At 35.6% G+C, this 27,189-nt stretch overlaps 1 protein-coding gene across 1 annotated transcript in view; it reads left to right on the forward strand.

Annotated features, from left to right (window-relative positions):
• The window catches only part of DTNB (dystrobrevin beta), a 332,957-nt gene that overhangs the window by 66,032 nt on the left and 239,736 nt on the right, over nucleotides 1–27,189 (forward strand). Inside the window, exon 4 of the mRNA XM_044663758.1 lies at nucleotides 13,878–14,091. Coding sequence (XP_044519693.1) covers nucleotides 13,878–14,091 — 214 coding nt within the window. The remainder of the gene's footprint in view (nucleotides 1–13,877; nucleotides 14,092–27,189) is intronic.

A 27,189-nucleotide genomic window follows, 5' to 3' on the forward strand; every position in this document is an offset into this window, starting at 1 on the left:
CTTAGACACATTTTTACAACTCATTTTCCTCATATTCTCACTCACCCTGCATGTCTGATCCATTGCTAAATCTTGCTTCTACCTTCTCATCTGTTGTCTATGTTTTCTCCTCCCCATGTATACAACCATCACCACTTGGATTATTGTAGGAGTCTTTCAACTCCTTTCAGGTCTCTCCCTGCTCCAGTCCTTCCACTTAGCAGCTATGATTTTTCTGCGGTATAGAACTTACCATGCCATTGGCTCAAAGAGGTCCCGAATCTTCCTGTTACTTTTAAGATTATAAACTCTTTTTTAAACATTTAAAGCTATTTTTATAATTTGCTGTGTCCTGTCTTTTTAGCCTTCTTAGAACTTACTATCCTCCCCATACTCTGTGGTCCAGCAGTTCCTCAAACAATGATAACCCATTTGTCTGCCTTGTCCCTGACTGATGCTCCCTCATCCCAGTTTGTCTGGCTTCCTTCAAGCCTCAGCTTAGATCTCCTCCTTCTTATCCTAATAGTTGCTAATACCTTCTCTTTTCATATGGCCTTTCATCCACTCCGCCCTTTAGAGCAGGAATTGTGTTATTACCTTTCTCTCTATCCTGAGGATTTAGCACAGTGTTTGGTACACAGAACTTAATCAGTGCCAGCCCACTGACTGACTGAGGAGGACCTTGCCTCAGACCAAGCTAATGAGGTATCTGAACTAGCTACAGAAGAGGCGGGGCTTAATAGGATAATTATCCTAAACAGTGGGTCCCAGGCTAGTAGTTTGGAAATTATCTTCCTTCTTGGAGGAGTGCAGTGCTTCCTGCCAGTGCTGGGCTTTGGGATGTGCCCTAAGCTACTGTGAGGAGCTGGGCTGTAGCTAAGCCAGCAGTGAAGGGAATAAGATCCATTGTAGGAAGATGCCTCCGGGTGGCACTTGGGAAGATATCAATAGAAATTGGATTTAGATATCTGGACACTTCAAAGGGCTGAGGAAACTTGAATGCCCTGGAATGCTCGGAGGCAATTTGGTGCCCCAACAGTGCCTCCTCGTGGTTAGTGCCCTTAACCGCAGCCTTTGCTTTGGACTGATTTGTACCCCAAAGAGAACACAGGCACATTTGGGGATTCACATCATGAGAGAGCAGAAGTAATCTTCTATCTCTGACCTTATATAAAGGAGAAGGAGATCATTTCAGAGGCTGATCCGGGATTTTCTGAAGAAGTCTGAAATCCCATCTTTAAGGAAACACTAAGGCTTTCATTAGTAGGCAGAATGCTAGGGCAAGAGACTTTAATAGTTGGATGTAGACCTGACATTGTAAAGTAGTATCCACTATTCTTTCTTTTTTTATAAACCCTTACCTTTCTGTCTTAGAATCAATATTGTGTATTGGTTCCAAGGCAGGAGAGGGGTAAGGACTAGGCAATGGGGGTTAAATGGCTTGACCAGGGTCACATAGCTAGGAAGTGTCTGAGACCAGATTTGAACCTGGGACCTTGGATCTGTGGGCCTAGCTCTCAATCCACTGAACCACACAGTTGCCCTGGTATCCAGTGCTCTTGAAGAAGTGATACAGAGCTGGCAAGATTCCCCAAACCCACTGATTAATATCTATTTTTGCTTTTCCACATTGAACACATTTAAAATAAATAGGTGTTAGAAGAAATCTGGAATGTTTCACTAAAATTTAAGTAGAAAGCTGGAGGATTTGGAGTCAGTTTTTTATTGTCATTCTAGGTGATCCTGAATTTCTAAAAAAAGACATTATGGATTTGAAATAGTGACATAGAGGTCATCACAGAAAGATATCCAGTTTTCTCTTCAATATAGCTTCTGATACCTGAAAGATAGCTGAGGGAGAGAGTATACATCCTGAAAACTGGAAACAATTTATTTGGCAGGAAACTTGCTCACTTGATTGAGAAAGCTTTGAATTCTATTTAGAGGGTTAGGTAGTTAAAAATAGCAAAATCATATCCAAAGGAAGACCATATGTGATATAGAAAACTTCAGCAAGAGTGGGGTCGGGTAAGCTTTAGGTGAAAGTGATAGATAAGAAAGATATTTATCATAAATATTCGTGGCTCTAGATACCTATTTTCAACATACCAGTATAAGATAACAAAACTAAATGAAATTTTAAAATATTGGAAAGAAGACATCATGTATTATGTATGTATTGAATGGAGAAATAAATTTATGGTTTTGGTATAACATATAATGTAATAGCTGGAAAAAATGATGACGTTAGTGTCAGAGGACCTAGGTCGAAGTCTTTTTTTTTTTTTTAACTTACATTCCATCTTAGAGTCAATATTGGTTCCAAGAGCAGAAGAGCAATAAGGATAGGTAAGTGTGGTTAATGACTTGCCCAGAGTCACATAGTTAGGAAGTATCTGAGGCTAGATTTGAACCCAGCACCTTCTATTTCTAGACCTGGCTATCTGTTGAGCCCTACCTGTCCCTCAAGTCCTGTTTTTGATGCTTATTACCTATGTAACCTTTGGTAAGTCACTTCAACTTTATGTTCCTCAATTTTCTCATTTGTAAAATGCAGAGTCAAAGATCATAGGATCATAGATTATGGAGTTGGAAGAGATATCATGTTTCATCTGATTCATTGTCCTAAAATAAAGATGAAAGCTATCTAAGTTCATTTTTTAATAGTTAAGGTTAATTTTGATTCTGAATATTGAGAATATTAACAAAAAAGATCCTGGAAGTATAGTGCTTAACATATTGATAAAAAATTTGCATAAATATATGGGTAGCTAGTTGGCATAGTGGATAGAATGCCTGGAGTTGGGAGGACCTGGTTTCAAATTTGACCTCAGACACTTACTAGCTGTGTGACCCTTAGTCAGTCACTTAATAACCCCATTTGCCTATCCCTTACTCCTCTGTCTTAGAATTGTAACTAAGAAGGTATTTTTAAAAAGTCTACACAAAGATATTTAAAACATTAAACAACTAAATGCTTATTCCATTATTTTATGAACTAAATGTTATATCATCTTTGGTTAGATTATTTTGGTTTCTAAACATTTTATAAAAATTTAAAAATAATTTATCTTTATTTAAAATTTTTTATTACTATCTTTAAAAAATTTGCTTTTTTTTCAGCCAATAATCCACATTCTCACCCTTCTACCCAACTTCCTGCTTCCAATTAATAACATAGAAAAAACAATCAAAACAACTTTCCACAGTATCCATGTCCAAAAAACATTTGCCTCACTATGCATTTGGAGTTCTTTACATTTTTCAGGAGATGGATAACATCTTTCATCATTAGTCCTCTGGAATTATGGTTGGTTATGCCAGTAAGACTTCAAGACAATAATATTACATCACATTTATATATAATAACTTGTTCATTGATCACTTAATTTATAGGTTCCCCCTCAGATTCCTATTGTCTGCTACCTCAAATAGAACCATAATTTTTTTTTTTTTACAGTTTGTTTTGCTTAGGACTAATCCTTTCCTCAATCTACTTTCCTACCTTTCTCCCTTTTCCTTCTTATTTCCTTGTTGAGTGAAAGATATTTCTGTACCCAGCTTTGTGTCTATATCCTTCCTTTTTTTGACCAGTTCACATGAGAGTTCAAGAGAGAGGTTCAAGTGTTCAGCCACTGCCCTCCTGTTCCCTCCTCATTTGTATAGATGTCTTCCTGAGCAGCATAATTATATGAGATAATTTTCCCTAACCTACCTTTCTTCTCTCTTTCTCCTTACTCAGTTATTTCTCTTCTTGTCTATTTCCATTTTTTCCCTAAGATCATTAGAACATAAGCTTTATCTAATTGAACTTCCTCCATAACCCTTGATGATGTTATTGTTTAGAGAGGCTATATGGCCATACTTGAATGTAAGCAGTTTATTAGTTCTTTATTTAGTGTTCATTCCTATTTACTCTTTTATATTCCTCTTTGTTCCAGTGTTTGAACTTAAGTATTTTTCAGCACCTCTGATCTTTTCATCAGGAATGCCTGGAAATCTCCTATTTCCTTAAAGATTCATCTCCCCCACCCCCTTAGCATTATATTCAATTTTGCTAGTTAAGTTATTCTTGGATGTAAGCTATTAGCCTTTGCCTTCTGGAATATTATAAAATTTCCAGGACTATGCAATGGAGATGGCTAAGTCATGTGTGAACCTGACTGTGACTCTTTCGTACTTGAATTCTTTCTTTCTGACTGCTTGTAGCATTTTTTCTTTGACGTGGAAACTCTGGATTTTGGTTTTGGTGTTCCTCAGAGTTTTCGTTTTGGAGTTTCTTTCAGGAGCTAATCAGTAGATTCTTTATATTTCTGTTTTGCCCTCTGGTTCTAAGAGATTTGGGCAGTTTTCTTTGAAAATTTCTTGAAATAGGATTTCAGATTTTTTTTTGTCATGGCATTCAGATAATACAATGATTCTTAATTTTTTTTCTCTTCAATTTATTTTCAAAGTTGTTTTATCTATGAATATATTGTATTTTTCTATTTTTCAGTCTTTTGTTTTTGTTATAATATTTTTGTTTCATGGAGTCATTGACCTTTATTCAGTCCATTCACATTTTTAGGAAGTTCATTTCTTTGGCAAGGTTGTGCCAAGCTGCTAATTCACTTCAAGTTTTTCCTTCCTTAGTTCTCATATCTTTTCTAATTTTTTTCCTTTAGTATTATCATTCCATTTATAAAAATATATGAAAACTCTTAACTTCATATCTTTTAGGCATTTGAGTTGAAATTTTATCTGAGGTTTTACTTGAAGATGTTTTGGAGTCATTTTCTTTTTCTGAAATTGTATTTTGAGCTTCCTTGTCATCATAATAACTTTTTATGGTGTAGCTCTTTTTTTGTTTACTCATTCTTCCAACATTCTTTCTGGCTTTGGATTTGATGTTAGGGCTGGACTCTACACACTTCTGGAGAGAAAGTCTGGACTGATTCTTTTGAGATCCTGAAATTTGTGTTATTCTAGCATCTCAGGAATAGAGTAGGAATCTGGAATCTGGAAGCTTTCATTGCTCCCAAAGTGTTCTGTTTTAAGGAAAAGTCTGATTGTTATCCCTTTTCCCAACTAGTTCTGCTCGTTTATGACCTGGTTTTGTGTATGAGCAAGAATAGATTCTTCCTATACTCAGCTCCTGTTGCCTACCTGGACAGCTCTTTTGGTTCAGAGTCAGAATTTTAGGCTTCTTTTTGACCTTTTCATTCTTGCCTTGGTTATTTCTAATTAGGTTGGATGAAATGTCAGAAACGAGACCCTACTCCATGCTGTGGTATCTGAGCCACATTGTTTCTGAACTTCCTTCTTTCTCATAACCACTCTACCTCAGAATACTACTCTCCTGCATGGAATTCTTTTCAGTCCTTTCTGGATTTGTGACCCAGAACTGAGTAGTGGTGCAAAAGTTGCTGATTTGTACCTGCCCAATAAGGGTTTGGTGGTGCCTTGGTACAGATCTGGGAATCTTCTTTTGCCTCAGTACACAGCTTTTCCCTGGGTGCTGGAGTGCTTCAAGTATACTACTTCAACCCTTTCCCTAGTGTCCACTGACCTCCTGGTCCATCTGTATATGCTGAAGCAGACTGGATAAAAGACTTACTGTGATTTTTTTTGTGGATTTCTCCATTAATATTCAGTCTGATACATTTTCTAGATCTGTTTAAAGTAGTTTTGTAGGGGCAGCTGGGTGGCTCAGTGGATTGAGAGCCAGGCCTAGAGACAGGATGTCCTAGGTTCAAATCTGGCCTCAGACACTTCCTAGCTGTGTGACCCTGGGCAAATCACTTGACCCCCATTGCCTAGCCCTTACCACTCTTCTGCCTTGGAACCAATACATAGTATTGACTCTAACAGGGAAGTAAGGGTTTAAAAAAAATAAAAATAACAAAGTAGTTTTATGGAGAGGAGTTTGCCATTCTGCTTCTTACCACTCCACCATCTTGCCTCTACCTCCAGTGAGATCTTTTTAAATATCACCTTAAGTTCTGAATATAATTATCCCATGAAATAGAAAAAGGAAAGTAGAGGATAAAAAAAACCATTAAAACGAATGCATGCATCAAGTGGGACTGACAGTATTTACAAAAGGAGAAAGTTGCATTACATTTTGTTTTTGTTCTGAATTTAATAAACGCTGAAAATAGAGAACACTTCTATGTACAAAGTGGAACAGAAAAGAATGTTACTTGTAAAATGCTGATCTTTATTATATACAGCTTGCTTTTAAAAATAGATATAATAAACTCAACATACTGATTTTAAAGCTCAAACTTATCCTACATACATTTCAAAGAATTCTTTTGTGACCCTCTTTTAAATTTTTTTTTTGACAATTGGCAATTTAAATTCATTGATTATAGGCTTCTAAGATTTCCCCTTTATCCTTCATTTTAGAATGGGCTATTCATTTATAAGTAATAGAATCCAGTAAAAGACAGCCTATTTTTATCTAGGGTTCATGCTCAAAGTAAAAAGTACAGACAAATTAACAAGATTTAAGGGTAAGCAATGCCAGTTTGAAAGACAGAGGAAGTGGAGATAGGATAAATCCACTTGGTCCTAGTGCAGCAGTAAAATTTCTTCAAACAAGTTAGTCCTTAAGCAGGTCAGTGAGCCAGATAGAGTTCCAAATGTGCAGGTTTATATTCAATTGAAGATAGTTGCATTCTTCCCTTGCAATCAACTAACCTATGGTGCTAGGATGAGTCTGCACATGCTTGAGTCCCCATCAGAGAATTCGAGTCCAGGTTTCTCTTCTCTTGTGTGACTTCTGTCACACAAGATCATCAGGTTTCTCTTCTCTTGTGTGACTTCTGTCACACAAGATCATCCTTCTGTCTCTTCTTCTAACTGAGAAAAATATATACTTCCATTGGCCTCTTCGCTGAGAAGGGGTACATCCAGTTAATAGTTTGTGCACTCAATGCAGCCTCTCAGAAAATGGATCAGTTCTCTGCTACTTATACTAATTTTGGCCTGACAACACCAAGAAAATAGAGATTCTCCACAAACTAGAACCACACCATCCATATGTGAAATCATTGGTTATAACAGATGAAGAAATTTTGAATGCTGTGAATAAGTTCACTTACTTTGGCAGTATACTTCCCAGGGATGTCCACATAGATAATGAGGTTGACATGTGCATTGCCTGAGTTAGCTCAATGTCTGGGAGGCTCTGAAGGAAATGTGGGAGAAAAGAGGTACAGTTTAACTTTGGTACTTGACAGTTTTAGAACTCATCAAATTTGGTATTGACACATTTTGAGAGAAAAAAAATGTTGTGGTATTCAATGTTTACTTGGCACTTGATGCATTTGCTAGAACTTGTTGTCATTGTAATCTTGGGAACCAAATGCTTGCTCCAGCTGAAACAAAGGATCATGGGTTAGCCTCTTTCACAGTACAGAACTCCAGAAAATCTTGTGTTCACTTTTTGTGGGTTTTGTGACATTTTTTGAGATATATTTTATTATTATTATTATTTTTTTAACCCTTGTACTTCAGTGTATTGTCTCATAGGTGGAAGATTGGTAAGGGTGGGCAATGGGGGTCAAGTGACTTGCCCAGGGTCACACAGCTGGGAGGTGGCTGAGGCCAGGTTTGAACCTAGGACCTCCTGTCTCTAGGCCTGACTCTCACTCCACTGAGCTACCCAGCTGCCCCCCCTTGAGATATATTTTTATGCAAATAAGCCATCATGGGTCCAATGAAAGATAGCAATAATCACCAGCAAAAAGGAAAATTAGCTAGAACCATGGTAGAGGTTTAAAAAAACCATTGAGAAATATGAATGTGGTACTACCTGTGTTCCTGATCTATCACTAGGGTATTATATGCTGAGAACAATAATCTCTATCTTTGTGAAAAAGAAAGAGGCTATAAGAGCAGCTGATGTTGCTAAAGGAGTGAAAGCTATGATGAAACAGAGATCCCAGATATTAGAGGAGGAAGAGAAATTGTTATTGATTTAGATAAAATGAAAAAGTTAGCTGGTGATAGCATTTCCAAGGCAATAATTTGTGAAAAGGCAAGACAGTTAGCTGATCTGTTGAAAAACTAGCCTGGAGTGAGTGCTCATAGTGGTGAAGTGTTTAAAGCCAGTTATGGCTGGTTGATAATTTGAAAAAGTGAGGAGACATACATATGCGGTGAGACAGCCTATACCAAAATAAAAGCTACTGAGGAATAAGATTATGTAGAGTCTGGGACATTCATTCCCCAAACAGTGTTTTAACAAATAATGAGACTGGCTTATTTTGGGGGAAAATGCTAAATAGAACCTGCATTACTCAAGAGAAGAGGGCATTGCCAGGACACAAACCAATGAAGGACAAGCTAACTCTGTTGTTGTGTGGGAATGCAAGTGGGGATTTGAAGTTGAAGCCCTTCTTAGTTTACCATAGTGAAAACTCACGAGTTTTCAAGAAAAGAATGTGATAAAAAACTGTTATAGGTGATGTAGAGGTTGAACACTAAACCTTAGGTCATGCGACAATTTTTCACTGAGTTGAATGAATGAGGTGCTTGACTCAACTGTGAAAAAATATTTACAGGAGAAAGATTTGCTGCTAAAAACTTTTCTTGAATTAGACAGTGCCATCAAGGTTGGAAGATGACTTATGTGAGAAGTTCAGCTTCATAAATGTAAAGTTCTTGCCCCTTAACACAATTCCTCTGATCCAGCCCATGGGCCAGTAAATCATCTCTAATTAAAAAAAAAACAAAACAAAACCTATACATGAAGGCACTTTTCCAAGGAAGTCTCTTACAGGACCATGAACTCTGCCTAGAGGAACTTATAGCTAGAAGTTGTAACTCAAAGGGACTTTGAAGGCTTTGAGTCTAAACCTATAACAGTTGTGATGGATATTGTGACTCTGGACCAGTCCATGGGTCTAGAGCTCAATGAAGAGTTAGTTCCGGAGTATAAAGAAGAGGTCAGCACTGAGGAGTTGCAGGAGCTTCAAAGGGTGCAGCAGCATCCAGTGGTGGAGGAATTTTTTTCAGGTGAGGAGGCAAAGGAGGATGTCCATACTTCATTAATCAAGGAAATTTGTGCAAAATAGGTGGAAGTGCAAACTTTGTTGAAAAATATCACCCTGATAAAGCTTTTTTAACAAGCAGAATTGTAAATTTGTTAAATGCTAGACCATTTCCCACTTTAGAGAAATTTTGAAACTCAGAAAAAAACAAACATCACTGTATAGGTTTCCTGTGAAGCTTATACCTGATGAATCTCAAGCAGGGTTCAGAGGTGATAATGGACAGAAAAGAAAAAGAAATCACTCCAGAAGGGCAATTGCTCATAGATGTTATAGAAGGGGACTCGTTTTCTAGACAATAACATTTCCTCTCCCCATCATCCCTTTAGTCCATGAACTCTCAATACAGGTAAAGTTAAAATTATTTTATTTAATCTAATTATTAGTTTTTATTTATGTCTATGTGTCATTAATGTTTACTTAGTAAAATATAACTTGATGCATATAATGCCTTATAAAATCTGAGTTTTCTGGGTAATTGGAATGGATTAATTCAACTTACATTATTCCTTATGGGAAAAATTCATTTCATACTCGACCTTTATGGTACTTGACCTGCTTTCTGGAATGAATTAATGATGAGGATATCACTGTATTAGGCTGCCTTCCAAACCAAAGATCTAGAGAGCTGTTATGCTGACTTCATTGTTTTATGCCTGTGAAACACCAACAGTCTACCAGCACCATGCCAAGAGATTGAATTGCTTCCATTTGAATTGTTTTAAGAAGATCCCAAAGATCACCTCGCAAGATGAGGTACTGGACACTGAGGTTCTTTCTTGAGCTGAACTGCCAAACTCAAACTCAGCTGCCAGAGAGCACAACTCCAGTGGACTGGCCATGTAACCCAAACGCCAAACATGTTTGCTTAAAAGACTAGAGAACTTGAACAAGGCAGATGCTTACACAGAGGTCAGAAGATGTGATACAAGAGCACTCTCAAAATCTCTCTGAGAAACTTTGGTATTGACCGTGAGACATAGGAGACACTGGCACAGGACTGTCTTGCATGATGTTCCCTCATTAAAGAAGGTTTTGTGCTGTATGAACAAAGAAGAATTGCAATAGCTCAAAATAAATGTGAAATGCTCAAATTTACAGACCTCTCCATTGCAGATATTCATAAAAGTTGTGCCCAACCTGTGGTAGACCCTTTTGAGCTCTTATTGGTCTGATCAACCATAGTTGAGCATACTATACATTGATTTTATCATAATGATGTCATTTTGGTCCTCTTTGATTATGAGGGTCAACAATCAACCAGTTTGTAATTCTTCTGAGAAGTGTTTATTCCTATTCTCTAACCAACTGATCCACTGTTAAATAACTCTGCTTTATTACTTATATTAGGTTCTAATTTATTTCATATCAGATATATTTGATTTAAAGACCGTCCACCCTAACAATACCTGAGCTTTCTTTTTTATCCTAGCTGCATTGATCTTTTTCGTGCAAAAGCTTTTTACTTTCATATAAAATACTTATTTTATCTTTTGTGATTAATGTTATATTTTCATTCACTATTTTAATATTTTCTGTCTTAAAGAATAACAAATACCACATTACTATGAAAGCACATAGTAGTAGTAGCAATAGTAGTAGTCGTCATGGTAGTAGTAATAACATGATATCTTTGGGGAGGAAAAACTTGTCATTTTTAAATATCTATTTCCTTAGCACTTAGCAGGTTGTTTTGAACATAATAAGCATTTTAATCGTTCAGTTGAAATGCTGGTGAAACATCTCTCATTTCTTTTTAGTGTCTTAAAAGTGTTTTTTTCTGGGAAGAGATGAAAAAGATTTATATATAGAACTGAAAAAAATGAAGAAAAATTCAGTTTTAGCATAAAGTAGTTAGCTGCCCAGAGCTAGACAGAGAAGCAAATTATATCAGTGTTTTTACCTAGGCAGAAATAAGATGTAGTGTCATTTTATACTGTGAAGTCGGATGTCTAGGTTTATGTAGTACTGTATGGTTTTATATTCTACTATTTAGTGACTAGGGTGCAAAGGGATTTTGTTATTGAAAGAGATACATAGTCATATGGATAACTGGTTATATTTACCTTGGAATTGATAACTGTGTTTTTCCTTACCCCTAAAAATTGAATAGGGATAAAGACTAGAAAAGGAATTAGACTCAGGATTTCAGTGGGGGTCTTCTATATCAATGCAGATAATCATCTTTTTATAACTTATAGTCTTGGGAGATTATCTGTAGTACTGAAAGTTTAAGTTGCTTGCTCAGGATTGCATACCCAACCAATATCTGAGGTAGGACTTGAACTCAGACCTTTGTGGCTTCAAGATTAGCTCTCTGTCTGCTCAGACAATTCATTGTGTAAATTATTTGTGATTTTATCATTGGAATTTCATTCATGCCTAATAAATCATATTGCTTTATCTTATATCGCCACATATTACATTTATATAGTGTTTTATAGTTTACAAAATACTTTTATTATTTGACATCATCTTCTGAAATCCTTACAATTCTGTGAGATAAGCAGAGCACCTGAACTCCCACCCTGATACTTTGTACTTATACCTGGCTCAGTCACTTAATTTTTTGGACTAGGGTCTCTTAACCTGTAAAACAAGAGTATCAAATGACCTTGAGACCCCCTTCCAGAAATACTCAGGCAGGTTATTAATCGACTACACAAAGGCATTGACACCCAGCTCATAACTTTTAAAATTATACCCCACTGCCTCACTTTTGAACCTATAATGCCCTCCTGATCTGCAAGTTCATCAGCCTTACCAGTTCTCACTACTTATTTCTACACCTGATGAAAGCCATACCTTTGATTCCTCTATCACTTGTCATAGAAAATTTTCACTTCTCCAATCAAGCCTGCTCTTACAGAAGTTACTCTGACTTTAATTTCCTGTTCTTCCATCTTTCCCCATCCCTCATGCCTGAATCTGGCTTTTATCCTCCCTATAATGTCCTGTAATTCTACCCCTCAGATGCTCACCAAGACCATCACCACCGGCCTCAACTCCCTCGTTTTGCTTCCTAACTGTGACTCTGTAGGTAATACATTCAATGAACTCTCTTCTTTCTTTCTTTTTTTTTAAACCCTTAACTTCTGTGTTGGCTCATAGGTGGAAGAGTGGTAAGGGTGGGCAATGGGGGTCAAGTGACTTGCCCAGGGTCACACAACTAGGAAGTGTCTGAGCCTGGATTTGAACCTAAAGAACTCCCATCTCTAGGCCTGACTCTCAATCCACTGAGCTACCCAGCTGCCCCTACTCTCTTCTTTCTTATTAAAACCCTTCCCTCCTTGACTTCTCATTACTTTTGCCTTGCCACAGTCAGCTCAAGCTTACTCTCACTATCTGCTGATAAATCCTTGTAGTTGCTGCTTATTGGTCTCAGATTTGTCTCATCTCAGCTCCAACATGGTGACTCCTTCATTTTTCCAGGAGAGGCTCTTTCACTCATGCTCCTCAGGATGCTGGCTATTCCATTGCTCCATCCTCCCTTTCACTAGAGGACTTTGTCTGACTTCATCATTTCTTAGGAGAACTTCTTGTTTCATTTGCCTTGAGGTCCCTTTCTTATGGGCAGCTGGGCGTTGCAGTGGTTAGAGCCCGACATCTTCCTGTGTCTAAATCAGACCTTAGACACTCAGAAGCTATGTGACCCTGGATAAGTCACTTCACCCTATTTACTTCAGTTCCTCATCTATAAAACAAGCCAGAGAAGGAAATGGCCAATGACCATGTCATCTTTGCCAAGAAAACCCTAAATGGGGCACCAAGAGTCAGACACAGCTGAAATGACTGAACAATAGCAATACCTACCCTCTGCCTTAGGACCCCGTGGCATCGCTCCACATTTTCTCCTTCACATTAGTTTCTGCAATTATGTCTCTTCTGGCCCAGGTGAGCCCCACTCCTGTCCCCTGATCCTTCTCCCTAAGTCACCCTCTTAGCCCCGGGCTCTGTGCCCAGCCATCCTTCTCACACAGCACAACTCGATGCTTCTCAGTCACGGTGACCATGTTCTTCTGTTCCAGGGGCTTCAAGGACATCCTCTTGCTTCTAGGATAAGACACAAACTCCTCTGCTTGCTCTTCTCCTTCAGGCTCCAACCTGGCTTTGCGCATCCCATTATCTCAGCCTTCCTCAAGCATCTCCCAGCCAAACCGGCCTACCTGCTGTGCTTGGCATGTGATGTGTGTGGCTTGCCTAGGCTCTCCTGCACACTCTCCCTTTCTCATTTCCACCTTTCAGAATTTCTAGCTTCTTTCAAGCCTTAACTTAGCTGCTTTTTCTTACAATAGGCCTTTGGGGGTTCTTCCAATGGTTAGTGCTCCCTTCCTGGGCCCCAAAATTCATTTTTATGTGCCGTGTGTTGACTTATCTCTATATACATGTCATTTCCCTACAGTTGAATATAAGTAAAATTTTTAAGTATAGATATTTGTTTTTATTTTTTCTATCCCCAGTGCCTAGAAGTGCCTAACACATAGTAGTCTCTCTCTCTCTCTCTCTTTTTTAACCTCTACCATCTGTCTTAGAATCAATACTAAGAGTCAATTCCAAGCAGAAGAGCAGTAAGGGCTTGATAATTGAGGTTAGGTGACTTGTCCGGGGTTACACAGCTAAGTGTCTGAAGCCAGATTTGAACCCAGGACTTCCTGTCTCTTGGCACTGTATTCACTGAGCCACCTAGCTATACCCCTCTAGTAGTCTTTTAATTAATACTTGATGATGAGTGAAAATCAGACATATATTTTCTCTGAATTTTTTGGGAATCTGTTTTCCTTAATTCCAATAGATAAATATGAAGCATGTTCTATGCTTTTAAATAGGTGACAGTTGACTCTTCTTTTTCATTTTTAGTGCACCTTGTTGATATCTGGAACATGATTGAAGCCTTCCGAGACAATGGCCTTAACACACTGGACCATAACACTGAGATTAGTGTGTCCCGTCTGGAAACTATCATTTCATCTATCTACTACCAGCTGAACAAACGCCTTCCTTCTACTCACCAGATCAGTGTGGAACAGTCAATCAGCCTTCTTCTCAACTTCATGATTGCAGCTTATGACAGGCTAGTATATGGTTGTATGTTTCATTTTGATAGAGTCATGCTGATTTTCCTTCTCACAATTTGGCCTCATTAGGTGTTGCCAAAACTATTTTTAATTGACTAAATGGATTCAGACTTTGATGATCTTACAAGATTAATTTCATTCTAATTGATAAATATGTTCTTTACCTCAGAAACCTTAGTTAAAGTTGTTCTAAGGGAAGGAGTTGCTACAAACCTAGAAATAACTCTTCCTAAGACTCATTGCCATGCTTTCATCTCAAGGAATCACAGATAAACACAGAAACCTTTCAAATAGGTACCATTTAACATGTGTACCATATGATCTAGTTTTAGAATACTTTAAAACATTTAAAAGATTATTTTCTTAACATCTAAAACAAATTCGCATATTCCAATACATAAACAAGAGCAAAAGAAAAGAGATTGCACATGAAAACATGAACTGTAGTTACTTATAGTTTTTTAATCTACATATTAATTTCAATAATAATAACTAATATTTATGTGGCACATTAATACTTAGAATGTACTTTGCAAACATTTTATCATTTGATCCTTACAGTAGTCTTGTGAGATGAATGTTGTTATTTTGTTATTCTCATTTTATGGAAAAACTGACAGTGAGAGGGATTGTAATTTGCCTAGGGTCTAGTAAATGTATTCAGTATTGTATCCTTTTGTTGATTCAGTTTTGCAGATGGTCCATCTTAAAGAGGTCAAATTAAACCTCCCTAGTCCATTAGTACAACAAAACATTTTGGTAATGAAGGTAATGAATCTGATGAAAGTCAAAGCTAGAATTAAGGGAAACAAATGATTACTGTGGTTGGAAGTTAACCAGGAACCTAACAGCTTATCTCTTGAAAAAGTGTCAGTAAAAAATTGAACAGTGATTTCTAAAAGAGGTCATATTTTTAGTTGAATATTGACCCATTTTTCAGTTGGGTTAAGTTAATTCTAGATACTTAGATACTAGATGCTCTACTTTTTCTGAATGCAAAAGAAAATAGAGCTCTTTTAATTTATGAATTCTTAAAAGGTTGCCTTTAAAATAATTTTGTATATAGAATCTTATTTCACCATTAAATTCCACTTTAAAATGAATCTATGTCCTAACAACAAAATATTGAGGTTTTATATTTAGAATATTTTACATTTTTAATCATAAACCTTTTAAAATGATGTAAAGGAAAATGCATTACAAAACAACTAGATTTTGAGTCTAAATATTTTGACTTTGAAAACATAAATGTAATTACTTGAGTTTATTTTAAAGCAAAAATACATTTGATAAAGGGAAGCATATTCTTTTCAAGTACAGTGTTTCTTTCCTGGAACTTAAAAGTATTGCATATAGTTTTATTTTATAGCATCATAAGATTTAGAATTAGAAACAACCTTAAAGGCCTTTTAGATAGTATATAAATATTAGCTATCCTCATCAGTTTGACTTCAAAAGGGAGAAAAGACATAGGATGATAGTTTTTAATTTCTCTTATCTCAGATAGCATTATTAGCTGTGCCATGGGAAAGTTTTGTGTATTTTGTTGTTACTTAATATGTCTGCCTTTTAATGGTATGTTTCTCTAAAGTTGGATACCCATAACAATTTAAAAACTTCTATTTAGCTTTTCATTTATATTTTTTCTGTGCAAATGATTATGACAGTTGTTTTATACAAATGATCACATTTAAACTAATGCTCATAGACCTGTGTTTCAGTCAAGAGGTGCTTTTAAAACACATGCAATATACTAGGTGTTGTGCTAAGCACTTGCAGGGCTAAGGAAGTTAATTCTGACGACAGTTCAGTTCCTATAGTGCATAGCCTAGTGTATGTTATCTCATGTATCATTTTCATTTAAATTGTCTATTATTTTGAAATTTTATTTCTATGACATTACCATGAATGGGTTTGGAAAGTAAAAAACCTTCCCTAAGCTCCCATCATTTCCAACAGCATGTTGAATGTACATTTGTAATGAACCGAGCATCTTTAATTACATCTTTCTTTTATTTTATTCACTTGCAGTACAAAATAGGGAGCTTTTAGTTTCTCAATTAATTGAATCCAGATGTCTTCAGACATATGGGTAATTGACTTTTTCCACAATACTATCTGCAAGTTGAACCATTTGAAGCTGTTTTGTATGTCATTTGCTAAGCATCATTTCAATTATAGCAGTAGTTGCAAATAGCATCAACATTTCTCATATTGAATAAGGTTTTTTATACTTAGTTGTATAAGCAATCTTTTATGATATGAGAAATCCTCTAGATACCACAAAATTTGGTTTGTAGAAAACTTAGTTTTTATTTATCAAAAACATTAATTTTCTCCATAAATTCTTGTTTTGCAAATATTTTTTACATTTACATCTTAATTGAGTTTTCTATCACACCTTTGTTTCCTAGTGCTTAGCATATAGTACATGGTACATAGTATTGGCTGTTGATTGATTTAATATATTCCTTCCCATTCCTCTGACAAGAAAAACATCAAAGAATTAAAAAAAACAACAAAGTGAATTTTTAAAAAAGGAGTTCAGCAGAATAAACCAACACATTTTTCAGACTTGGCAGTAGATAGCATGTACGCTAGATTTAGAACATAGACATAGAGCTAGACAGGACCTTAATAAGCATCTGATCCATACCCCTCATTTTACACATGAAGAAACTGTGACCCAGGGATTTTGTGACTTGCCAAGAATCACAAGGATAGCAAATGCCATAGATAGGATTTCAGAATGTCATTAGGTTTTATGCTATCTGCAGCAAAAACATTCATAATCATCTTTTTCCTCAATCATTGCAGTACTTAAGAACTTCAGTGATAAATGTAGCAGACCATGTGAATTTCCCATTGCTATTTGAGTGCATTATCACACTCCTACTCATCTAGGCTTGAAGCCTACTTGTTGGCCTCCATGCTCCACTTTCTCTTCTCCTGCCACATCCAATTGTTTCCAGGTCCTGTAAATTTTACGTTCATAATGTCTTGCCTCTTGTATACACCTCCTTCTTTCATTTGACACTGCTACCGCCCTGGCACAGCTTTTCTTCGCCTTATACCTGGTCTGTTGCAGTAGTTTACTAGTTGGTCTTCCTGCCTCATCTCTTCTCACTCCAGTCCATCTTCCAATCAGTTACCAAACTGATCTTTCTTAAGCACAGATCTGACCATGTTGCTCTGCTATTCAGTAAACTGCAGTAGGAGCCTGTCACTTCCAGTATCAGGTGAAAGATCTTCTGTTGGGCATTCAAAGCCCTTCACAACCCCTCCTCCTTCTACATTTCCTCTTTTTTTACACCTTACTCCCTTCCACATAATCTGATCTAGTGACACTGGCCTTCAAGTGTTTCTTACACAAGACACTCCCATCTCCAGACTGGGCATTTTTACTTTTTGTATTCTATGCCTGGAATACTCTCCCTCTTCATTTCTACTTCCTGACTTCTTTCTAGTTCCAGATAAAATTTTGTCTTTTGTGAAAAGTCTTTCTCAATTCACCTTAATGATACTAATTTTCTCTATTGATTATCTCCAATTTATCCTACATACACACACACATAAATATATACATATATATAGTTCTTTGTATATAGTTATTTTTATGTTCCATACCTCCTTAGTCTGCAAGATCCTTGACAAAAGGGACAGTATTTTGTTTTATTTGTACTCCCAGCACTTAGCACAGTACTTGGCATACAGTAGGTATTTAATAAATATTTATTGATTGTTTTTATTTTGTATTTCTTCATTTTTACTACTTAAACTATTTCTTTTGTCTTTCTGTTTCAGCTGCTCAAGTAATTTTTTTCTTCAAATCAGTTCTATATTTTTCCATCATGAAGGGATGTTGCAATAAAAAATAAAAATGAAGGGTTACTATTTTACTTTTTGAGAAATTACAAAAACATTTCAGAGAATTTAGTTTGCATTTATTTGTTGGAGATTTGAAATTATTAAAACAATACTTGAAATTCAAATTGTTCTCAAAACATTTCACTCTTTAAAAAGTTACAGTTTCCAGAAACTATATATGGTGCTTACTAAAATTATTTTTTTCAAGATATACTTTTCATCACTTTTGTTTTTACATTGCCTTCATTTCCCTCTCTGTTATTCCCCTTGACCCTTCCCATTCTCATAACAAAGAATTTTTTAAAAGAAAAAGGAATATTAGAAGAGAAAAAATGCAAAATTTATCAATATGATAAAGAAAATCAACACTATAAGTAATATTCCACACCTGTGGACCACTACTTCTAGAAAGCAGTAGAGGGAGGTGTTTTCTCATCTCTCTTTTTTGGGGCCAAACTTTTTTGTGGTTATTTTGCAACATTTATTTTTTATTGTTTTGTGATGACCTTTCCATTTATATTGTATAGCCATTAATTACATATGTTGTTTGCTTGTTTCTGCATACTTCTCTTAGTTTCAAATTCATATAAGTTTATGCTTCTCAATTTATCATATTTCTATTTTCTATGTGTTTCTAACAACACAGTGATATTTCAATACATTTATTTACCAATTCAGTAAGAGACAGCAAGGTAGAGCAGTGGATAGGACTCTGGGCCTAGAATAAGGAAAAAAGACTTGAGTTCAATCCTGTCTCAGACACTTACCAGCTTTGTGACCCTGAGAAAGTAATTTGACTTCTCTCTCTCTAATTTTCCTCAGTCATAAAAATGCAGATAATTATAACACTTATCTCTTAGGGCTGTTGTATCAAATGAGATATTAGTTGTATTTAGCACATAATAGGCAATTCCTTTTCCTCCAGAAGCGATATTACAAATATTTTGGTGCATCTGGAGTCAGATTCTCTTTAGAAAGTTATTTCAATGAACAAATATGTACAAAAATTAATATTTTCTTTGTATCCCACTCCTTTTCCCATAAAAGAGAAAACAAGTGACTAATAATAAATATATATATTACACATATAAATGCATGTTATATATATATATGTATATATGCCTACTGATATATACCGAAATAGGGAAATGGGGGAGTCTGGAATACTTGATATGACAGTTACACACTCAACTTAGCCAGGGAAACTAAATACTTGTGAGTCCTCTACCAGTGGCAAAACCTCCCAGCTGTCCCAGAGTTCAAAAGCTCTGTGCCCTTTCTGCCACATTCCAAAAGTTCATCTCAAGCTTGCATTTTCAAATATACTTTTCTAAACTTTGCACTTATCTTATTCCTTATTACAATACATATACACACACATACCTATTGTCAAGGAAAACAAATTCCATAATTGGTAATGACCAAAAAATAAATTTCCCATTCTGGACTGAGTCTCTTACCTTGGTCTTCTGGAATTGTGCCTGGCCATTGTGCTGTTAATCACATTTTTTAAGTCTTTCAAAATTGTTTGTCTTTCCAGGTTTTTCTGAAACTATTCTCTTTACAATTTCTTATAGCACAATAATATTCTAACACATCCATATTTGTTTGACCAATCCTCAGTTGATAAACATCCTCTCAGCTTCCAATTTTTTTGTCACCACAAAAAGAGCTGCTACAAATATTTTTGTGTAAATAGGTCTTTTCTTTTTTATTCTTTTATTCTCTTTGAATTATAAATTTAGTAGTTAGTAATACTGAATCAAAGGCATAAACAGTTTAATAGTTTTTGGGTCTCGTTCCAAACTGCTGCCCAGAATCACTGTGCCAATTTATGGGTCTACTGACAATGCCTTAATGTATTTTTTTCTCAAGCATTTGTAATTTTTCTTTTTCATCAGTTTTGTTCATCTTATGTATAAGAGGTGGATCTTCAAAGTTATTTGAATTTTAATTTCTCTATTAGTAATTTAGGGCATTTTAAAAATATGACTGTTGATAGTTTGGATTTCTTCCTTAGAAAATTACCTATTCCTATTCTTTGAATAGTCTTAAGTCTCTAATTCCTATAAATTTGATTAATTTCTTTTAAAGCTAAGTCTCAATTACTGTGATTACCGAATTCTATAAAGAGATTGCATTTTGAGTTTGTACTGTTTGAAATCACACTTATAGGTAGCAGCTAAGTGGCCTATTGGATTGAGAACCACATCTAGAGATGGGAAGTCCTAGATTCAAAACTGACCTCAGACACTTCCTAGCTGTGTAACCCTTGGGTAAATTGCTTAATCTCCATTGCCTAACCCTTCCTACTCATCTGCCTTGGAACCAATACATAGTATTGATTCTAAGATGGAAGGTAAGGGTTTAAAAAAATTGCTGGTTATTATACTTAAGAAGCCTACACTAATGATATGACAAAAATATTGTAATTATCATATAGAATATTTTAGAAGCATAGATTGGATTCTCTTTCTTTAAATCTTTCTATATATACTTGTAAATGCAAAGAACTTTATCCATGTTTTAATGAATTTGTTGTTCAGTATAACCTCTTCTTATTTTCTTTAAAATATAAGGATATTTAGCTGCCATGTGTTCATTTGCACTGCCCACTTCTGTGGTAATTTTAATATTATATATCTGAACTCAGTTTTTAAAGCAATTGAACAAGTATTTATAATAAAAAGTTTTTCATTATCCATTTTATTTCCATTTTCTTTCACTACTTTAAATAAACTTAAAGCATTTATTTGAATGATTACTCTGGCAAAAGGAATGCACTTTTGATTATAGTCTTCGATCTATAACTTTAAAATTACGTTCTCCATTTCTGTCATTGTATCATAAAACAAACTACAAAAAGCTGATACAGCTTTACCTTTTTGTTTTATGTGTATTTTATAATATTTTATACCTAGATTCAGGAGTTCTGACATCTTGTTCTATTTTAAAATTACTATGAACATATTAATGCCCATTAATTATATCATATTTTTATTCCAATATAATAAACAAGCCTCTTATTTTTTTTGTTCTGGTAATATCTCCATCTGAAGCATTCTTCTTTTTGCCCATTTTGATAAGAGCTCCTTTAAAAAAAATTTAACCCAGATGTTGGCATATGGTGCATATATATCAGCATATCAGATCTGCGTGCTAAGGTAGACAAATGTAGACTGATGATATAGTAGCATGTTAAAACCTTCAATTAGCTCACACTTGTTGCATTAATTGAATTTGGGCTCACATGAAATGAAAACTGATATTTTATAATGTACACTTAGTTGAAATTTTCTTTATTTTAACTTGCATTAATCATTGCCTAGTTGTATGCCTTGGATATGAGACCGTTATAATTGAAATTTGCTGCAAATATCTTATTGTCTGTGCCTTATTTTTTGTAAATTCTGATCTAATTTTGACAGGTCACATAGTCCATCTAACTGGGAATCATCTATTCCTTATATTTCCATGTTGTTCACAAGAAAATAGGAGTAACTTTTAAAATTAAAATTTTTAAAATTTAGGTTAGCTGTATCTATAACTTTGACCTCAGTTACCATTCTTAGTAACCCTACCAAAAAAAGGGAAGAAACATAGATAGATGATAGATAGATAGATAGATAGATAGATAGATAGATAGATAGATAGATAGATAGATAGATAGATAGATAGATTATCCTGGCATGAACTTTTTGTTATGAAGCTATGATGACTCTGTGATTATTTCTGCCTTTTTTATGTTCACTAACCATGCCTTCAATAATAGAGTCCAACATTACCCCAGGCAAGCTTATTGGAATATAGTTTTCAGATTCTATTCCTCTCCCTTTTTTTGAAAATCAGGATATTTATTCTCCTCTAATCAAACCAGACTGTCAAGAATTACTGGTAGTAGCTCAGTAGTTAAAATAGCTACTTTTCTTTCTGTAACCAAGGGATGTTGTTTCCCTGGGCCACAGGTCTTGAGTACATCAAAGGTACAGGACTCAAACCCTAGACGCCATTTCATTATCCCTATCCAGTTATCACACGAAGTACTATCAGTCCTAGTACCTTGCTATTTCTTTACTTGTTTTGGTTTTCCTTTGACTTTCATCCACATTTCTTCTGTCTGCACTTCAATTATCAGTTTCCTAGGCAAATAAGAAAGGAAAACTGCCTTTTACCTGTAATTCAGTGGTTATTGTTCTACCCCATTGAGGATCTATGTCCATTCTAAGAGCATCTTCTTTCTCCAACTTAGCTTTTAAAAAGTATTCTATTTTTTTTCTGGATCTTTACTTTCTGATTGTCTGCACTCATTTGGAGCATTAGCACTTCTGACATTTTTCTTGTAGAAGCATTGCCAAACTTTTGTGTTCATCCTTTGTTACATGCCCCTGTTTTCAAGTTCTCATACCTTCAGAAATTTAATATTCTAGATGACTTTCTTGTATTTTCCTTCACTCACCTATTCTTAACTGCTTGGTATGGGCAAAGCATTTTACATCATTAGTAATGCATTAGTAAGCTTCTTTTGTTCCTCATAATGGTTTCTTTTTATGTTTTCAAAATTTTTATTTTTTAGTTTCTCATGTTTAGGGACTGACTTTCCCTAGAGAATTTGTCCATGGACTCTTATCTATCCTTTATTTCCTTTGATATTTGCTTTCCCAAAATGTAGGGTACATATATGACAGCACCTGGTAATGTGTCTGACACATAGTAGATGCTTAATACTTGTTTATTAATTGATTGACTATATCCAGTATTCACAGAATCATGTAATTTCAGATTTGGGAAGGACTAAAGTAGTCATTAGTTCAACCCATTCATTCAAAGCCATAGCATAACCCAAAGAGAGTCATCCATCTTTTGCTTGAAAACCTCCAAAAATTTTGAACTTACCTCTTTCAGCTGTGTTGAGGTTTACAGAGTAAAAGAAGAGGCAAGAAAATATCAGAAGATTGAGAGTAATGGCACAACCTAAGTGGTCTGCCAAAAATGTAGAACTCTGATGAGGTCAGAGATAGGGAATTTTGGGGAGTGCCTGGAGTTGAGTTACAATTGCTTCTTCTTCTGGGAGAGAGATGGAGAAGGTGGTTTTTTTGACTTTCCCTTTGAATCAGCCTTGGAGAATTTGTGAGAGATTTATAACATCTAAATCTGATCTAATTTGAAAACCCTGTTTGGATCAGAAGAAGAGGACAGTGCAATTACTCGGAACCCTCTGGGGGTTGTCAGAGAGCAGCTGCTGGAAGACACAACCACTGACTCAGACTAACATCTAAGATCTTTGGCCACAGGAAAAAAATATCTCTACCACGTTAAGTAATATTTTGTTTTGGAATTATGTTAGTAAGATAGTATTATAATTTAGTTAGTCAGTATAGATATAAGGAGAATTGCCATTTGGTAATCATTGAAGACTTCCCATGAGAGAAAGAGGTTGTGGGAAACTTATATAGATTTATTAGTTAACAGTGTCAAAGGGAGGTGGGTTTTGAGGTTGGGATAAGATGGGTTCATAAGGGCCAGTATCAGAATGTTAACTGTGGGTTGGGAAGACCAACAGAATCCAGTCCAGGCAGAGTCTGGTCTGAGATTACACACACAAACTACTCAATCAATAAATAAAAAAATAATTTAATAAAAAGGCGAAGGTTAGAAGGGATTTGGATAACCCTAAACTAATTTTATCTAACTAAGAGTCCCAATGATCTAAATGTCTCCTCAAGGAGAGTCTTCTGAGAGTTTTGTCCTACATTACTCCTCTCCTAACTTTCTAGGAAATCTCCAATCCCTGTCTTGCTAAGCTGCACTAAACCCCCCTTAGTTGGTATTAAGGTACTGTTCTGTGGCAAACTTGGCAGGGCCCAGTGACGAGATCCCAAGTTCAAACAGACTCAGATCTCCTACTCACTGACAGCTGCTATTGTCTAAATAGCTATTGACTAAATGTTGAGTCAGGCTAGCTTCAGTTCAAGTATCTTCTTCACAGGAAACACAGGAATCAATAGAAAGGATGGGGTAAAGGTAATCCACAAGGTAGATAACAGCAAAAAGCCTCCTAGATGCTTGTAATCCACAAGCCTAGAGAGACTAACTGTTTTTGAGCTTTTCCCCTCAAACTCCCTTTACCAACATTTTAGAATTCTCTCCCTGTTGATCTCATGCCTCTGTATCTGTTCCTTGCAGACCATCCTCACATGCTATAACCCTCTCTTATAATAATAGGGAACCCCTTATAAATACTTGACTTTACTTCTTTTTACTTTCTCTTTATATAATTACTTAATAGTTACAATATATATTTATATAATAGGCCTGAAAAGATTTTTCCATAGCTGCCAGGCAGCCATATTTTCAACAGACAAATTGAGAACCTATCCACACCTGATACAAATATTGGTATCATCAATATACCAATAACTAAAAGGGTTAATACCTTTTTCAACAGTTCATCTAATAAAGATCTCATTTACAAGCTATATAAGAAATTGATTTAAAGCTTTAAGAATAAATAGTGAAAGGATATGAACAGGTAGTTTATAAAAGAAGAAATCGAAACTATCAACAAACATTAAAAATGCTTCAAGCCACTAATAATTAGAGAGATGCAAATTAAAGCATATCTAAGGTTTCATACTCATGGGATTAGCAAAGATAACATATGAAAATTGCAGTTATTAGAGGGGTTTCAGGAAAATGAACACACTAGGTCTTGTTAATAAGTATGCCCCATTCTTAACTAGAAATCAGTCTTTCTTGTATTTTAAGCCATCTTTCAAGTCTGAATCTTATTTTCTGACCACATCTTCTCAATCAACTGTTTATTTTTCAAGTCTGCTTCTCTCTTCTGAATATTTTGCCTTATGTAAACAGCAATAATGATTTCAATAATGAAAAAATGTGTCCTTTGCTCTTTTGGCATCTTGTTTCATACCCTAATACTCATTAATATTATGCCATCTAAGTCAACCCTTATACAAAAGAAATACATACTATAACATAACACAACAAGGCATCATCCATCCTCTCCTTGAAGAACTCTAAGGTTGGAGGACTCATTGCTTCTTGAGTCAATTTCTTCTACTTATCTAATTCTAATGAAGTTTTTCTTTCTATCAAATCTAACTTTCCTTCTTTGCAATTTCCACCCATTTCTTGATTTTATCTATTAGGACCACACAGAATAAATCTAGTCCATTTTCTTTCTTTTGCCCTTTAAAGTCCATGAAAACAACTACCATGTCTTCCTTGAATTTTCTCTTCTACAGGCTAAACATTCCCATTTCCTTTAATCAGTCCTTATATAACATGCACTCACAGGCTTTTTGCCATCCTTGTTGCCCTCCTTGGGACAGTCTCTGGCTTATTATCAATGGCTTTTTAAAACTATGGTACCCAGAATTGAACAGAATATTCCATATGAAGTGTGACAAGGGCAGAATTATAGTGAGACTGTCACTTCTGTTTCTTAAAGTTATGCTCCTCTTAATACAGCCCAAGACAGGATTAGTTTTAGGCTGCTTTGTTACATTGCTAATTCATATTGAACTTCATCTCATTAAAACCAATAGTGTTTTTTTAGGATAACTAATGCCTAACTATGCCATTAAAAAAGTGAAAGAGGATCAAGTAATGGCTTTATCCAAAATAGATTTATGCCTAGCTAACCTCCCTCCTTTTCCCTTCCACCTCTCTTTAACTTAATAGACTGATATATTGGGAAATTGGCTCAGTGGATAGAGCACTGACCCTGGAGTTAGGAAGACTTGAATTCAAATGTGGCCACAGACACTTACTGGTTGTGTAAACCTGGTAAAGTCACTTAACCTGTTTAATCCACTGGAGAAAGAAATGGCAAACCATTGCAGTATGTCAAGTTTGGTTCTCATTGTATTGAGTTGGAAATATTTGTAGCACATGTATTGGAGATGAACATAAGAAAGTTTGTAATGTGGAATTGTCATTATGGGAAAATATTTTAGTTTAAAATGTAGAGGGGATAATTTAAGCAATGGCAGCTGATGCTCTTTGCCAAGTAACAGACTAATGAAGAGGGAAGGTGGCAGATGATACCCATTCATTGGTGATAGAAGATGAGCTATTAAAGGAAGACTGAGTAAATGGCAAAATTATTAGGAAAACAAATGAACAGAAAGCATTGGAATGGAAGCTGAGGGAGAAGAGATTATTTTAAAGTAGGGATTTTGTTTTAGAAAAGTCAAGGATGATGACATTTGAGAAAAGACCATCTTGGAGTTTCAGTAAGAATGCTGGATATGTAAATAAGGCTGCAGGAAGCTGAGCATGTGAGGAAATGGAAAGGTAGATTTCTTTCTAAGGATTTTATTAAATGCTATCTGATTAATAGAAATTTGTATTTGAGGTGGAAGGGGAAACAGTGAATGGTAACTTAATAGTAGTAAGCATTTACATAGTCCCTACTATGTGTTAGGCACTGTGCTAAGCACTTTACAAACATCCCCTTTGATTCTCACAACAATCTTGGCAGCTGGGTCCTTTTATTATTCTCATTTTACAATTGAGGAAACTAAGGCAAACAGAGATTAAATGACTTGCCCTGGGTCACACCAAGTAGTAAGTGTCTGAAGTGGGATTTGAACTTAGTTTTTCCTGACAGCAGGCTCAGTCTTCTCTCTACCTAGCTGCCCTGAAGGCAGAGTAAAGGTAAGGAAATGGTCGTTTTAACTTTTAAAGAAAGGCGAAATCTAAGTATGTTTTTAGGCAAAAGGAATTGATCTAACATAGGGAGAAATTGAAGTTGCCAGAAAATGAGCGATATAATAATAGAATAAAGTCCCAAAGGAAACCTGAGATAATAGGCTCATTTAATTTTTTTAGCCTTAATTGCTAAAAATAAATTAACTTCGTCACTATCCCATCTTCCTCACACACAGCCTCCATAGCCCCAAAATGGTAGCATGCTAGAAGCATTTTGATATCTCCAGAAGAGAAAGACTCAGAGGTGTTTTAACTTTTATAATTCAGGTAAACCTGTTATAAACTGTAAGAGTATGGGCTCCTTTGGCCAAATATATTACAATAGTAATCTTTTAAGACAGCAGTCTCCTATATAGCAAGAGTCAATATGAAACAAAACCTATTGATGCTAGAAATAGAGCACTAGACTTGAAGTCAGGAACAACTGAATTCAAATCATGTCTTAGACATTGATTATCTGTGTGACCCTGGGCAAGTCACTTAACCTTTCT

This window comes from Gracilinanus agilis, chromosome 2 (genome assembly GCF_016433145.1).
Source record: "Gracilinanus agilis isolate LMUSP501 chromosome 2, AgileGrace, whole genome shotgun sequence".
Lineage (NCBI taxonomy): Eukaryota > Metazoa > Chordata > Mammalia > Didelphimorphia > Didelphidae > Gracilinanus > Gracilinanus agilis.